The following is a 15,090-nucleotide window of genomic DNA, read 5'->3' on the forward strand; positions in this document are numbered from 1 at the left end:
TACCGAAACAAAAAGAAAGAAACTTTGTTCTTCAAGCTTTAGCATTCGGCCATCTTAGGGATTTCAATTCAAGATCAAGGAACGAAGAAAACGAATTTGGATCGGGGGAAGTCGAAGGTAATCGAATAGTCGATCGTGTTTGCTGATATCCGAGGTAAGTCTATTAGCAACTAAAAGTTATTAAGTTAATATTTATACATGCATACTAATTTTATCTTATGATTGAGCTATAATTTAAAGTATAATAGTTGAATAAACTTTGGACTATAGATATTGTATATAACATGTTCGAATATACAAGTATGATCTTGTATAAATTATTGGATTAAACAAAGGTATGTATAAGATATAGGTATATATATATATATGGTTTGAATGATTATATAAGTATGTATATATATATATAAAGTCGAATAAGCATGCAAATATACATGTATGCGTTGTGTATTGAATTTAGTTATGTCATTATATAAGTATGCGAGGATTGATTGTGCATTTATATATGTACAAGTTTTGTTTTGAAATTGAGTATGAAATTATACATTCATATGGTAGATTCGAATATGTATAAATGCACATGTATAAATTCTTGAATCGAAATTTGGTATGGAATTATATATGTATGTGAAAGTTTCGATTTGTATGTATATTCACGTAAAAGTTTTGAATGGTAGTGAAGATATGAAATTGTTAGTTTGAATTATATAAAGTGATTGAATATAATACAGACGTTACGTCTAGCAGGCTTAATGCCGGTGAAGTAACTCAGACTTTAAGTCTAGCAGGCTAAATGCCGGTGATACATTTCAGACTATATGTCTAGCAGGCTTAATGCTGGTGATACATTTCAGACTATATGTCTAGCAGGCTAAGTGCCGGTGTACTGAATCAGGCTTTAAGCCTAGCAGGCAAAATGCCGGTGAATCTGTTTAAATTGTGTTAGAATATGCAATGGATATATCTATGATTTGTGATTATATGAAATCGATGAATACATATGTACATTAGATATATGTGATTGCTGAATTTATAAATGCATATGGTGATATGTGGTAGTTAAACATATATATATTGAGCCTATGTGTTTGATAATTAATCATGTATGCATTTGAGATATATATATATATATATGTGTGTATTTCGAATGTATGTGTTACCTAGGTATTCAGGTATAAATTCATAGTGGGTATATCTATATATAAACAAATATAAGATGTGATTGATGTATATATATTTGTGTTAGATTTGAATTGATTTAGAACATACCATGAGTGTACATATACAATCAGTTTGATATGTATATAATATGTATATATATGCTCGGTGGTATACATTCAATTGTAATGTTGTTTTGTATAATATATATATTAAACTGAATTCATCCGACAGGTATACATATCTGACTATAAATGAAATGGTCTGAGTAGAATAATGTATGAATGTTAGTTGGTTGTGTTAGTTGAAATTTCAGTAGAATAGATTAAAAAGGTTATAATAATTATGTGTTTATAATTATACATTTAGTTATGCTGGAGACTTACTAAGCTATAAAAGCTTACTTCGTTTGCTTTCGTTCATTCGTTTTTATAGATTTGGAGACGCGTTACGAGCTCGGGGATCATCAGCACAGTCCATCACACTATCGACTTCTTTTGGTATTTTGTTAAATATTTGAACTCGATCTTATGGCATGTATAGGCTTGATAATGTTTTGGTTAGTTTTGAATCCTATATTGTAAATAGCAATGGGAAAAGAGTTTAGTTTCCATGCTGGAATTTGATTATATATGTTCATGAATTGGACTTGCATTTGGAATTAGATATTAAAGTTATGTTTATGTGAGCTTGGTTTCGTAATGCCTCGTAACCCTGATTAGGCGACGGAGACGGGTTAGGGGTGTTACATTTTTGGTGGTGGATGATGGAAAAAGATGATAGCCATATTTTAATTTACTTAATTTATCATTATATATCTATTTACTAATTTAACCTCTAAAAACATTAGAATTTACACAAATGCCAAGCCATTATCATCCATTAACATATTAATGGTCTAATTGTCATATAAGGACCTCTACTTTAAATTTCTATAGTTATTAAACACTTTCAGCTATTAGAACCCAACTTTTAGACTTTACGCGATTTAGTCCTTTTTATCGAATTAAGCATACAAACGTTAAAGTTTCTTAATGAAATTTTCATGTAATCATACTATCATGCTGTAGACCTCAAAATAATAATAAAATAATTATTTCAACTTCAGATTTGTGGTTCCAAAACCACTATTTTGATTTGACTGAAAATGGGATGTTACACTTTAACAAACGAGGAACTTGCGGTTTATCCTTTACCGTTGATCCTTATAGAACATAAATATTGCCTGCCTTTCGACCTCTCATCACAAATAGAGCACCATGAGACACCTTAATGTCGTTTGACTCGATGTTGATTCTACAACCCTCTGAATCTAAATTTCCCAAAGAGATAAGATTTCTTTTTAAATCAGACATATTCTTAACATCTGATTGTGTCCTGATTGTCTTGTCGTGCATCCTAATCTGAATGATACCAACACAAATTACCTTACAGGATGAGTCATTCCCCATATGCACAACTCCACATTCAACTGAACTGTATGTAGAGAACCAGTCCCTGTTGGGACACATGTGAGAAGAACACCTTGAATTAAGGATCCACTCAGACGTAAGTTTGGAGCTTTCACTTGTTAACACCAATAAGAAATCATCACCATTTTCTTCGACTACAGTAGCATTGGTTACCTTAGCATTCTGCTATTTATCCTCGTCACTCTCAATAGCCCTCTTGGTTTTAATTTTCAAACTATAACATTCTGCCTTTATGTGACTCAGCTTTTTACAGTGGTTATATCTTTTGTCACGGTTCCTCGATTTTGACCTTGACCTTGGTTGTTACCTACTTTTGGCAGCCAAAATCGAGGCTCTTTCATTAGATTTGCTGCTTGAGCCTAATTCATTGTCGAATTTTTCTTTATTCAACAAATTTCCCTTTACATCCTCAAATAAGAGTTTATCTCTGCCATAAATCAGTGTCTTCCTAAAAGTTTTATATAAATGGGACAAAGAGCACAACAATAACATAGCCTGATCTTTGTCATCTATGTTTACCTCGACGGTCTTCAGGTCATTTAGAAGTGTAATAAACTCACTAATGTGAGCCCAAATGGACGTTCTTTTACGAAATGTGTACAAGCATTGCTTCAATACCAATCGATTGACCAACGATTTCGTCACATAAAGGGTTTCTAATTTCATCCATAAAGCAACTACTATTTTTTTTGTAAGCATTTCATGTAGTACATTATTCGTGAGGCATAACTATATCGTAGACAAAGCTTTTTCATCAAGCTCTTCCCATTCCGATTTTTCCATACCTTCGGGATTTTTACCGGTAACGACCTTCTTTATGTCATTCTAAACTAGAAGTGTTATCATCCGAACCTACCATAAACTGAAGTTTGTAATCCCATCAAACTTCTCAATATTGAATCTCATTGTTGCCATCTTGAACGAGTCAATTTGTAGAAGCTAAACTTAGCTCTGATACTAGTTTGTTGCAGATCAACCTGTATGAACAATGAGACAGTAAAAGTAAAGAAGAATGAACACAACTATTTACGTGGAAAACCCTTACTGAGGGATAAAAAACCATAGGCAAATGATGCTTCGAATTTTCACTAAACAACAAACAAAGAGTACAACGATGGAGAGTATTTAAAACCTGAATACAAAGAGCAAATCCAAAAGAAACCCTAATATCCCAAATACAAAAGCTCTCTAAAAAACTCTCCCTAAAAACTCTTTAACAAATCTCACACAAGAGATATTTAATGCAAATATGATTCTCTGAATCTAATGTCTCTAAACAGGGTTCTAAAAGCCCTTTAAATCGGCTTGGGGCGTAGGTCCAATATGACTAAAATAACTCAGTAGAAAATAGAGACTAGGAGAAGAAACCCTGTTGAATTTGTGCAGGAAACATCGTCTCGTCATGACGTCACCTACTTGCTCATCACGACATTGCAACTTTGCTCGGTTGCCAAAAGCGTCTCGTCGTCCGGACCTTCAGGACTTCCTTGTCCCGACGTCACGCAACTTTCTGCTCCCCTTCAATTTCTCATCTTAGGTGCCCATAACGTATCCGATAAATGTAAGACACACCCCACACATTTGTTATTTATATCATTTTTTTGTGTGTAAGTATATTTGTTGCATAATTCTATTTTCTATCCATATTTTGGATGTGCCAAAATTTAGTTATTTAAGGGATTCATTAAGTTAGTGTCATTCGTCAATTGAGTAATTACCAAAAATCATTCCATTTATATAAAAAAATAAACATTATTATGAGATTATTTTTGTCAATTTAAGTCGTATAAAATCTAAGAAGTGCGCTTGATGGAATTCAATCCCAAAACATCATAGTTGTCAATGCCTTAACTTTACCATTTCTTCCATTTCTTTTTGGACTTAAACTTCAACATTTCAACCAAAACATCGTTTGTTCTTAATATTAATAAAATATATATTTGTTACATAAATTTTTTTCATCATTATTATGTGTCATGATTTAATTATAATAAAATCTCCTATAAATCTAGTATCACCCACCAACCTGATCTCAACTCAAATGAAAATTTTTCAAATAATTCTTTTAAAAAAATAAATTATACTATTATGAAAGTATTATTTTATTTTTGTATTTTTAATAAGAATATTGGATATATAATTTTTTTGCCAGGTACTACAAATCTAATAGATAGATAGAACTCTTCAATCACAAGTCAAAATGACAACAAAAATACTAATTTTTGGAATAGAAGCGAATTAATAAGATCATAAGTATTTTACTTTTCACATTTCATACAAATCGGTTTCTTTTTAATATTTTCAACATCCACATTCACTCTTCATATATTATCTTTAAAAATTATTCATTTATCTTGAAAAAAATATTAGAATTCCCAATCAAACAAATATAATTTCAAACCCACTTTGATCCTTTACTAGCTCATCCATATAGTAGGCTTTGTAGTTGTAGAACCAGAGACCAATACCCCTTGCCCCAGCCATTTCAAATTAGTCCCATCAGATGAAATTGTTGGGGGGGGGTGACGGTGTCTTGGTCGCCATTACTAGATTACGAGTGTTAAGACGATAAAAAGGGCATTGTACAAGAACATATGTTTAAACCACAAGCCATTCCCCTCGTAACGATTACAACTGCAAAATGAGATATGATGTCGCTGTCACATGCAGGCATGCCGATAGAGTTTTGTCCTAAATCCCCTACGATACAAGTGATGTGTACGTAGCATGAAATCAAGTGTAGAGGCCTAAGAACTTGGAATCTCTCCATCTTTCACTAATCTCATTAGAAAATCCAGACACAACCAAAGACCCTATTTTAACTGCAAACAGAAACTAGCAAAGAAAGGATGTTGTGCATTAAATGGAGGCACTCTATTTTAGCGCTTCTTCTTGCTTGCTTTTGATGGGGTTATTATCAGGTAGATGAACAGAACCACAATTGATATCACGGAGATTTGAGACCCATACTTAGCCATCAACCTCTGCATAAACCGAAGGTTCATATTTATTTGACAGTCAGTAAGTAGTTTATGGGATCAGTAAATCAAACTATGAGAGACAAAAGTTAAGAATGGCCAATACTATGAATTTATCCAAATTGCAAATAATTCCAACAAATAGGCACATGCATGATTAGCTTAGCATACGTAGCAACATTTCATACCTTAGCCTTCACGTTCCATCATGAACAGAGGGAGTTCCCAAAAAACAAAAAAAAAGCAGAAAGGCTTTAGTGACGTGAGAAACAGGGAAAAGACACCGAATACTGAATAGCTTGATTGTTGGTTACCGTTAGTCCAAACAAAACTTACCCACTCAAACTTCTTCTCAGGCGGTCTTTCCTCAAGGATATCTAAGGGCAAGATTGGAGTTGAATACGCCTCCTAAAAACAAAATAACGAGTTAGATCATCAAACTCTTTTCACCCTCTTATCCCTTATATCTTGAGGGAGGGAAATAGAACTCTCTTATGAATCTCAAACCTGTTGAACAGCCTTGGTGGGAATTCGGAAATATATGACTGCTGGAGCACCATGAAACATTCCCTTCCTTTTGGCCTCTAATTCAAATGAATGTGATAGATGACCACCGCTGCGTTCATAAATTTTTTGCAATTTAATTAATTCAATCAACACACAACATATCAAATAGAATTAGAGGAGGGAAATACTAACGCATCAAGCTTCTGCCATGAATGTGAAGTGTTGCCACTGACAATATCAAAAGCATCTTGAGGCCAGCTATTATCAATGAGACTCACATCATATGCCGCCCTGAAGTTTTTTTCCCCCACAGATAATTTCTCAAGTAAGGTAATATCCCACAACATAAAATGCACAAGAAAAAAAAATTCACATTTGAGTTCAAAGGAACACAGCCAGAAAAGGGGACAATATACAATGCTCGGTCTTTATATTTACCACAGCAGAAGTCCATGAAAACTTTCATCAATATTATTCAAGCATCATATGGATCATACTCATAGAGTAAATTAACCTCCAAGTAAAATCATATAATCAACGGGGTTAGTAAACGAATTGACAGTAAAATTTGAAATTTCAAGAAACAGGCAAACTGCTAGAGCAGGAAAACTATACAAAGAGAGAACGAAAATTTAACCATGCACGCTGAAGAAGAGTAGCAAAATTCTCTAGTCATAAAGGTTAAAAACAATGAAATTTTTCGTAAATCTTCTTCTATTTATTAAAATAATGGTAATTTGATCCCTTTTCTGTCAGAACACGATACCTATAAAATGAATGGATTCCGCTTCAAATTTGCTTCTTGTCAATTTACGTTTAAATTGAATCACCTAAAAAGAAGAATCTCTTCTCTCATGTAAATCAGCTACTTATCAGTATCATGCAGTGTCCAAAACCACATTGTAAGCTACGAAGAGAAAGAGATAACTCGAAATGATACTCAAAATTAAAGATCACTCAAAATGTAGAATTTTTCTCCTAGGTTGAAAAATCAGAGGTAGATCTGGATAAAAGCTATTAGGGAAGAAAGAAAAGATAGAAGAAAAAGGGAAAGGGAAAGAAAAACCCACGTGAAGCCTTGGTTGTAGATGTTGACGGAAACGGAGACGCGTTCGGCGCCGGATTTGAGTCTGTTCAGCGATGCCTTCTTGTGAGCGATTATGAAGGGGGCGTCGCCGGTGGCGGTGGCGGCTGAAACCAGGAAAATAATAAAGAAAGCCTTGATGAGTGGATTTCCGATGAGCATCGCCATGAGTCTGCCGGAACTGGTTACTTTTATGTTTTTCTCTTTAATAAGAAATGGAAAAATGAATTTAAACAGGCGACACCAGGGTTCGGTCATAACATTGAGCTGCCCAGAGCATGAGAATCAAAATGTCTGTGGGCCGGCGTCCTTTTATTTGCAGGGGCGAAGTGAAAAATTATTTTAGTTGCGGAAATTAAATTGTATATGTTAAATAATTTTAATCTTTTGTTTCATATTGTGATTTTAGAGGTTAAATGATGAATTTGAGATATTAGTTGTTATTTAAAAATATATTTTTAATGAATTTTTTGATTAGAGATTAAATTATTAAAAATATAAAAATGTAAGGATTTAATGTGAAATTGTTGCATGAATGGGCTGTTTTAGATACCTTGATTATTCGGCTAGACTCAATTTTGGGTAAAAATAGTTAATTTACATGTTTTGGGCTCAGTGACTAAATTGAATAAAAGTAAAATTTTAGGAGTAATTTTATAAAAATGTTAAAAATAACTAAATTGCATAAAATGAATTGTTTTTTGTCTAAATTAATAGCTTGAATGAAATTATTAATTTAGATCAAGATCGGGTGAAAAATCGAGGAAAATAGAAAATTACCAAAATACCCTTGAACTTTGGTATTTCTACAATTTAGCCATGTAAGTTCGTATGAACTGTATTCTGTATAATTTTGATTAAATTGAATTTCAATATGTGATTATATTGTCATTAAATCAATATAAATATGTTAGTATGCTATTTACTGTGTTATAAAACGACATAAATCCAATGACGTACGACGATTACCGAGGCCAGTTTGAACCTTAGGAATTCGTAGGATACAAATGACATGTCATTAGAATTTACATGATTCAAGTGCTGGTCCTGAACGTCCTACCGGTGGCTGAGGTCTGGCATGTGTTGCGGATACTCCACAGCTCGTGTGAGCAGCATCGTGTAGCTACGTTCCGACCCACAACTCGTGTGAGCATTCTGATTTACAGGTCGTGTGAGCATTTTGATTTACAGCTCATGTAAGCATAAATGTACAGAAATTGACGGATTACAGTTATATAAGTTAGCATACTACGTGTGAGTAATCTCGGGTATCCAACAATATTCTAAATGGTTCAACGGGCATTATCCAGATAAGAAACGGTAAGAGAATGATGTGTATTATGACATGTACATATATGAACATCCTTGATATGATGATACATGGAAATTACGTAAGTTGAGATGAGTAATAAACTCAAGTGTTACATGTTGAGAATAAATGGGTATCCATGTTGAATTTATATGAAATATGTTCAAGTAAGCTAATATGTGTTGTTGTTTGATGCTTAGGCATGTGCCAAGCTATTGGTTGAATGGTATTATGTTTACTTATAAATTGCATTGAAATGGTAAGAGCCCAAATGGAAATGTGCATGTGTTCATGAAAGAGTGGTAAAGTTTTAATTATGAAATTTCTTATGAAATGATTTATCATGTGGTTAATTCCAAAAAGAGCTATGTTTAAATGCACTAGCTTGTGTTTATGCCTTGTGTGCTATGCATTTGAAACGAGTGTGGAAAGGTAATGAAATAGTAAGTTCATACTTGAAGTGTAAAATGATGAAAAAGGGAATGATGACTTGAATTGATGTTGTTATTTAAGTTAAAGAAAGTAAATGCAATGGAAAGTAATGAAATGCAAATGAAAATAAGAAAATTTGAAAGAGTTTAAAGTTATTTAAAATCTTACTTTGCTAGGGATGATATGTATATGTGATGTTGTGGATTTAGTCACTTTGTGAGTTATTGAATATGATTTCATGAATCTTGCGATATCAGTATAGGATTATTCTTGATATGTATAAATTTCATGTTTGAAATGGATTGATATGACTAAAGTTTATATGAGCTTACTAAGCATTCATTGCTTACGTAGTTGTCTTTCCTTTACTTTTCAAATTATCGAAAGCTCGATCAGGTTGGAAGCTAGTTGGAGATCCATCATACTATCCATCGACTATATCAGTAGATTTTGATGCTTTGGCCGTGGTTATAATGACATGAATAGGTGGACTATGTTTAATGTTTAATTGATGAGTTTGGCATGTATATGTCATTTTGGTTTATGATTATGGCATGAAATGTTGCCTTGGATTTGAGGTACTTAAAGTACTATTGATGTCTTGTTGATTGTGGTTAATATGATCAAATTTATGCATGTTTTGAAATGACCAAATTTGGTATATGTTAATGTATCTTTAAATGGCCAAAATGGTATGTGATAAATTGATCTCAACATGGTCAAAATATAGTTTATTTTGGAAAGGTTTTGAACAATATGTGCATAATGTAAATATGGTATTTAAATGTCGGCTGATTAGTACTATTTGGAAATGGTTTGTTTATGTCATTTAGGTGGTTATGTTAACATGTATGGATGGTCTTTTAATGGTAGCTATTTTGGCATTTTGGTGCTTAAGTGATGGTAGTTAGAATGATGAATAAATGTGCATGCTATGAAATGTCATTATGATATGCTTGAATGTTGTCATTGAGGTATGGTTTGATGTGGAAATAGATAGTGAGTATTGAGTAGATCAATGGCTAATTTGGTATATTTGGATGTGGTTGGCATGTGGCCCAGTTTGTTAAGGTTTAGTGATGATAGTTGTTTAATGGTCAAATTGGTGTATTTGAGTATGATTGGTATGTGAACATTGTGGTAAATATTGGTATAGAATTGGTACAAATGGTTTGTATGTGTATGCATATTTAGGGTGAAGTAAATGGCTTGAAAATGACCTATTGCTCATCCATACGGCCTAATACACAGGCGTGTGTCTCAGTCGTGTGTGACACACGGTTACGTGACACAGTCGTGTGTCACCTGTAAGTTTTTATAGGCTGCATTTCGAGAGTTACACGGGCGTCTGGCTTGGTAGTGTGAACCAACTCAAAGAGTTACACGGGCATAGACACGGGCTTGGACACGACCATGTGTCCCTACTTCGAATGCCCACACAGCCTGGCCACGTGGCCGTTTGACCCTATAGTATGAATTTTTCTATCTTTTTCCATGAAGTTCTAATTATTTTCGATTTAGTCCCGAACCGTTTCTAAAGTGTTTCTAAGGCCTCAAGGGCTTGAAAAAGGGACGTTATGCATGTGTTTGAATGGAATATGATGTGTTTTATAAATGATTGTAATCAAATGTTTTAAGTTAAAAGTTTCCTGTAATGCTCCGTAATCATATTTTGACGATAAATACAGGTTAGGGGTGTTACATGGGACCTCTACCACCCCGTGGCTACGCTTCTGTTTATGTGTTTTGATGAATATACAGTTTAGCTAAATCAAATTAATATAACCTGTTTCAATTGAAAACTAGATGGTTTGACTGTCTCTTACTATTTTTAATTTTCCTGTATTTGGAATTTATATTTTTTATTTTTTGTTTTAAAGAATTTATTTTTTTATTTTTTGATTTAAAAATATAAATCTAAATGATTAACGTAATTAAATTCTTTTGTTAAATTTAGGTTTATTATACTATTACATGTTTATCAAGTGAGTATTAAATTTATACATATTTTAACTTATTTAAATGAACTTTTCAAAAATTACTCAAATCAATAAAAAGAGAGAGAGAGAAGCTAGGAATTGAAAAAAAAAAGATTTATCTATGTTTAATTTTGGAGGGTTTATTGAGATTTTTAAAATTTTTGAAGGGTTTAAAGAGAATTTTCCAAAATTTTAAAAGAGTTTTATATATTTGTTTGAATAATAGTTGGAATGTTGGATTTTTATTGAAGAAATACTAGAAAATAGGCCAATAGCCCAAAAACAAGAGCAAACAGCTAACACATAAAAGTCCGCCAAACAAAAAAAAAGAAAAAAAAAGACGAAAACATAAATTCAAACAGAAACAATTAAATGAAGTAAAAACACAACAAAAGAAGTCATAATCATAAATGGAAATCATTTCCAGTGATTTGAAATAACGATTTCTTAGAAATCCCTTTTCCCATTTGGGTAGCTTTGAGTATCTTACCAGAAACTTCGTCCAATCAAGCTAACGATTAGCCAGTCACTGGGAACCCTAGCGTTCGTTCGTTGATCTCCACCGATTGTTCAGCATAACCAGGTACTGTGTTTCTTAGATAAAATTCTTCCTGTCTTTTGAGACCGTTTGTAGCCAAAATACGGGTCGATTTGTTTTCCTGTCTCAATGCATGTTTAAAGACACATTTTTCAAATCTTTTGCTTATAGATCTGTTTGGAAAATTTGAACATCACATATATAATAAGGATAATTACATGTTATTATTTACTATCATGATAAGTTAGCCCAAATATTAGGGTTAGGTCCTCAAATTGTACACAATATATCTTTTCTAATATCTCATCATTAGGAAAGAGAGAGCAGATATTTTCTAAATTTTTTGTGTGCTAATTTGGAAGATCAAATTTCCAATATCCGGTAAAATTTCAAGAAATTCATGAATTCAGCTACGCTTCCGCATATAGTTTTATTATTTATTTATTCTTGATGATTTGACATGATAGATCCTGATTTACAGTTCTAATTTTATATTAGATATTATTTAAAATTCTAACAAGTGTCATCCGAGCCTCGTCATGTTGAATCGTTGAGAATAAATTGATTCTTTATTATTTTGGATTTATATTATTTTTTTAGGGTTTGGAATTTTTGTGTTATCTTGAAAAATTAAAGATGATTAAAATTCTTTCATTGTTGTATGATTGGACTGAAGATGCTTTTATTTGTCATGTTCTGCTAAATTCAATCATGTTCATGTTTCTGTTCGATCGATTATTTGGTCTATTTTTTGCATACGAGTTCTTTTAATAATGGTGTAACACATGTTTTAATCTTTATTTTTCTTATTACCAACTTCTTAATTCAACGTATGACATGTAAAATCTTGCCAAGGAAAGACAAAAGCATTCTTGCCTCGTTTAAATAAAATCTTAATTCAAAGTATGAATTGCGTTTTGATTGTTTCGATTATATACACATATATAATATTCATATGTTTTGATTGGTTTAATGCATGTTGTAGTTTCGTATGTATAAATATATAATATATAATATATACATGTTTTGATTGGTTTAATGCATTATAGTTTTGGAAAATTATATTATTATCTTTTAATTTGATTGAAAGATGAAATTAAGGTAAATATTTTGGAACAAATAAATTCAGATTTTGGCTTTTAATTAAGGATGTCTAATATTTTAAATAAATTAGTTGAAACAAAATGCTGCCAAAGTGACCTCTTTTGCGTAGATTAGTTTATTTGAAATATTAAGATGATTATATGTTTTTGTGATTTATGCGTTTATTAAATAACCCAAATGTAAGTTAATATTTGGCAGAATTATAACGACATCTGTGGTGATAAATATGTGACAATTATAAGGTATTTTATGTGAGCAATAAGTTAGTCCAAAGATTAATTCATTGTTTGACATAGTTTATTGTCAATGTTTGATTACTACAACAAGAGTACTGCTTACTGTTAATATTAATGTCGAAAGACTTGATATTAATGTAGTGTTTGGTATCTTGAGATGTGATTAGCCATTATCTTGAATTTATTGTTTACTTATGAATATTGATTTAAGCTTATTTTTGTTCTCTATTCAGCTAATTCATTTTCTGCTGCCACAATATCTGCTAATATAAATTCTATACCCATGCTTAATGAGACTAATTTTAAGGAATGGAAAAGGCACTTACTTATGTGCTTGGCTAGTATGGACATAGATCTTGCACTAAGGGAAGAACAACCTGCACCTCTCACTGCAAAAAGCACCCCTACTGTTAAGAGGGACTTTGAGAGGTGAGATCGTTCAAATCGCATGAGTCTAATGATCATGAAACATAGTATTCCAGAAGCCTTTAGGGGCACAGAATCTGAAGAGATTACTCAGGCCAAAGGTTTCCTTGATGAAATTGAGAAATGTTTTGCTAAAAACGATAAGGTTGAGATGACATTACTTCTGACTTCTTTGGTGTCTATGAAGTATAACGGTCAAGGAAACGTAATAGAGTACATTATGGAGATGTTCCATATTGTTTCAAGACTTAAGGCACTTAAGATTGAGCTTTCTGAGGAATTGCTTGTTCTTATGGTTTTGGTATTACTTACTGCACAGTTTAACCAATTTAAAATTAGTTATAACTGTCAAAAGGAGAAATGAACCCTAAATGAGCTCATTTTTCATTTTGTGCAAGAGGAAGAAAGGTTGAAGCGCGATAAGTCTGAAAGTGTTCATTTGGCTAATGCCTCTAAGGAGAAGGGCAAGAAAAGAAAATATCAGAACGAAGCTGCTAGAAGTCCAGCTCAAAAGAAACAACAATAAGCTACAGAGAGTTGTTTCTTTTGTAATAAGTCTAGACATGTAAAGAAAGATTGTACCAAATATGATGCTTGATGTGTAAAGAAAGGTATAATTCTTAACTTGGTCTGTTCTGAGATTAATTTAGCTTCAATACCTAGAAACACTTGGTGGATAAATTCTGGTGCTACTACTCACATAAGTGTCTCTATGCAGGGTTGCCTAAGTTACCGAAACCAAGTAATGGTGAAAGACACATCTTTGTGGGCGATGGAAAATCGGTAGAAGTGGAAGCAATTGTGCATTTTAGGTTGTTATTAGGAGTTGGTTTTTATTTGGATTTAAAAGACACTTTTGTTGTACCGTCATTTAGATGGAATTTAGTTTCTGTTTCTTCGTTGGACAAATTTGGATATTATTGTTCATTCGGAAACAATCAATTTAATTTGTCTTTAAATTCAAATGTTATTGGAACTCTTATTTAAATACCTATGACAACCTTTATTTGCTAGAAACAGTTATATCTTATAATGAAACCTTGTATGTGGAATCACATGGTATTAAATGCAAATTAAATAAGGAAAATTCAGTATCATTCTGGCATAGGCGCTTGGGTCATATCTCAAAAGTTAGAGTTGAACGTCTTGTGTCTGATGGTATTTTAGAGTCCCTTGACTTCACAAACTTTGATGTCTGTGTCGATTGCATTAAGGGAAAATAGACCAAAACCAAGAGATTGGGTGCAAACAGATCTTTAGACGTCTTAGAATTAATTCATACAAATATCTGTGGGCCATTCCTTACGGCATCTTGGAATTGTCAACAATATTTCATAACATTCATAGACGATTACTCACGTTATGTGTATCTATATCTCATTCATGAGAAATTTCAGTTTTTGGAAGTGTTCAAAAATTATAAAGCTGAAGTTGAGAATCAACTCAACAAAAGGATTAAAAATGTCAGATTTGATTGTGGTGGTGAGTACTATGGTAGATATGATGGCTCAGGTGAACAATGTCCAAGACCATTTGCGAAATTCTTAGAGGAATGCAGTATTTTCCCATAGTACACCATGCCAGGATCATCTAGTATGAATGGTGTAGTTGAAAGACAACATAAAACTCTTAAAGATATGGTAAGGAGCATGATTACTCATTCTACCTTACTTGAGTCCCTCTGGGGAGAAGCATTAAAAACAGCAGCTTACATTCTGAACAGAGTACCCAATAAAGCAGTTGCAAAAACACCTTATGAGCTTTGGACAGGTTAAGAGTCTAGTTTAAAGCACTTTCACATTTGGGGATGTCCAGCTGAGGCAAGGCCTTATAGGCTACATGAAAAGAAATTAGACTCCAAAATAGTAAG

The 15,090-nt window shown here is 32.7% G+C and overlaps 1 protein-coding gene and 1 long non-coding RNA gene across 2 annotated transcripts; one reads left to right on the forward strand and one right to left on the reverse strand.

Moving 5' to 3' along the window:
- Positions 1-5,222: 5,222 nt before the first annotated feature.
- Positions 5,223-7,535, reverse strand: LOC107888437 (uncharacterized). Its single transcript, XM_016812545.2, has 6 exons — positions 7,183-7,535; positions 6,305-6,403; positions 6,113-6,221; positions 5,942-6,013; positions 5,794-5,799; positions 5,223-5,611 (listed from the first exon to the last, which is right to left on the reverse strand). Exons 1-6 carry the CDS (start codon positions 7,452-7,454, stop codon positions 5,507-5,509), a joined length of 663 nt encoding a protein of 220 aa, XP_016668034.1. The 5' UTR covers positions 7,455-7,535; the 3' UTR covers positions 5,223-5,506.
- Positions 7,536-11,300: 3,765 nt separating this feature from the next.
- On the forward strand, positions 11,301-14,174 carry LOC121206572 (uncharacterized). The gene is made up of 3 exons (XR_005901635.1): positions 11,301-11,499; positions 13,625-13,831; positions 13,939-14,174. It is a non-coding gene; the product is annotated as an uncharacterized lncRNA (long non-coding RNA).
- The last annotated feature ends 916 nt before the right edge of the window (positions 14,175-15,090 follow it).

Source organism: Gossypium hirsutum, chromosome A09 (assembly GCF_007990345.1).
Source record: "Gossypium hirsutum isolate 1008001.06 chromosome A09, Gossypium_hirsutum_v2.1, whole genome shotgun sequence".
NCBI classification, from domain to species: domain Eukaryota; kingdom Viridiplantae; phylum Streptophyta; class Magnoliopsida; order Malvales; family Malvaceae; genus Gossypium; species Gossypium hirsutum.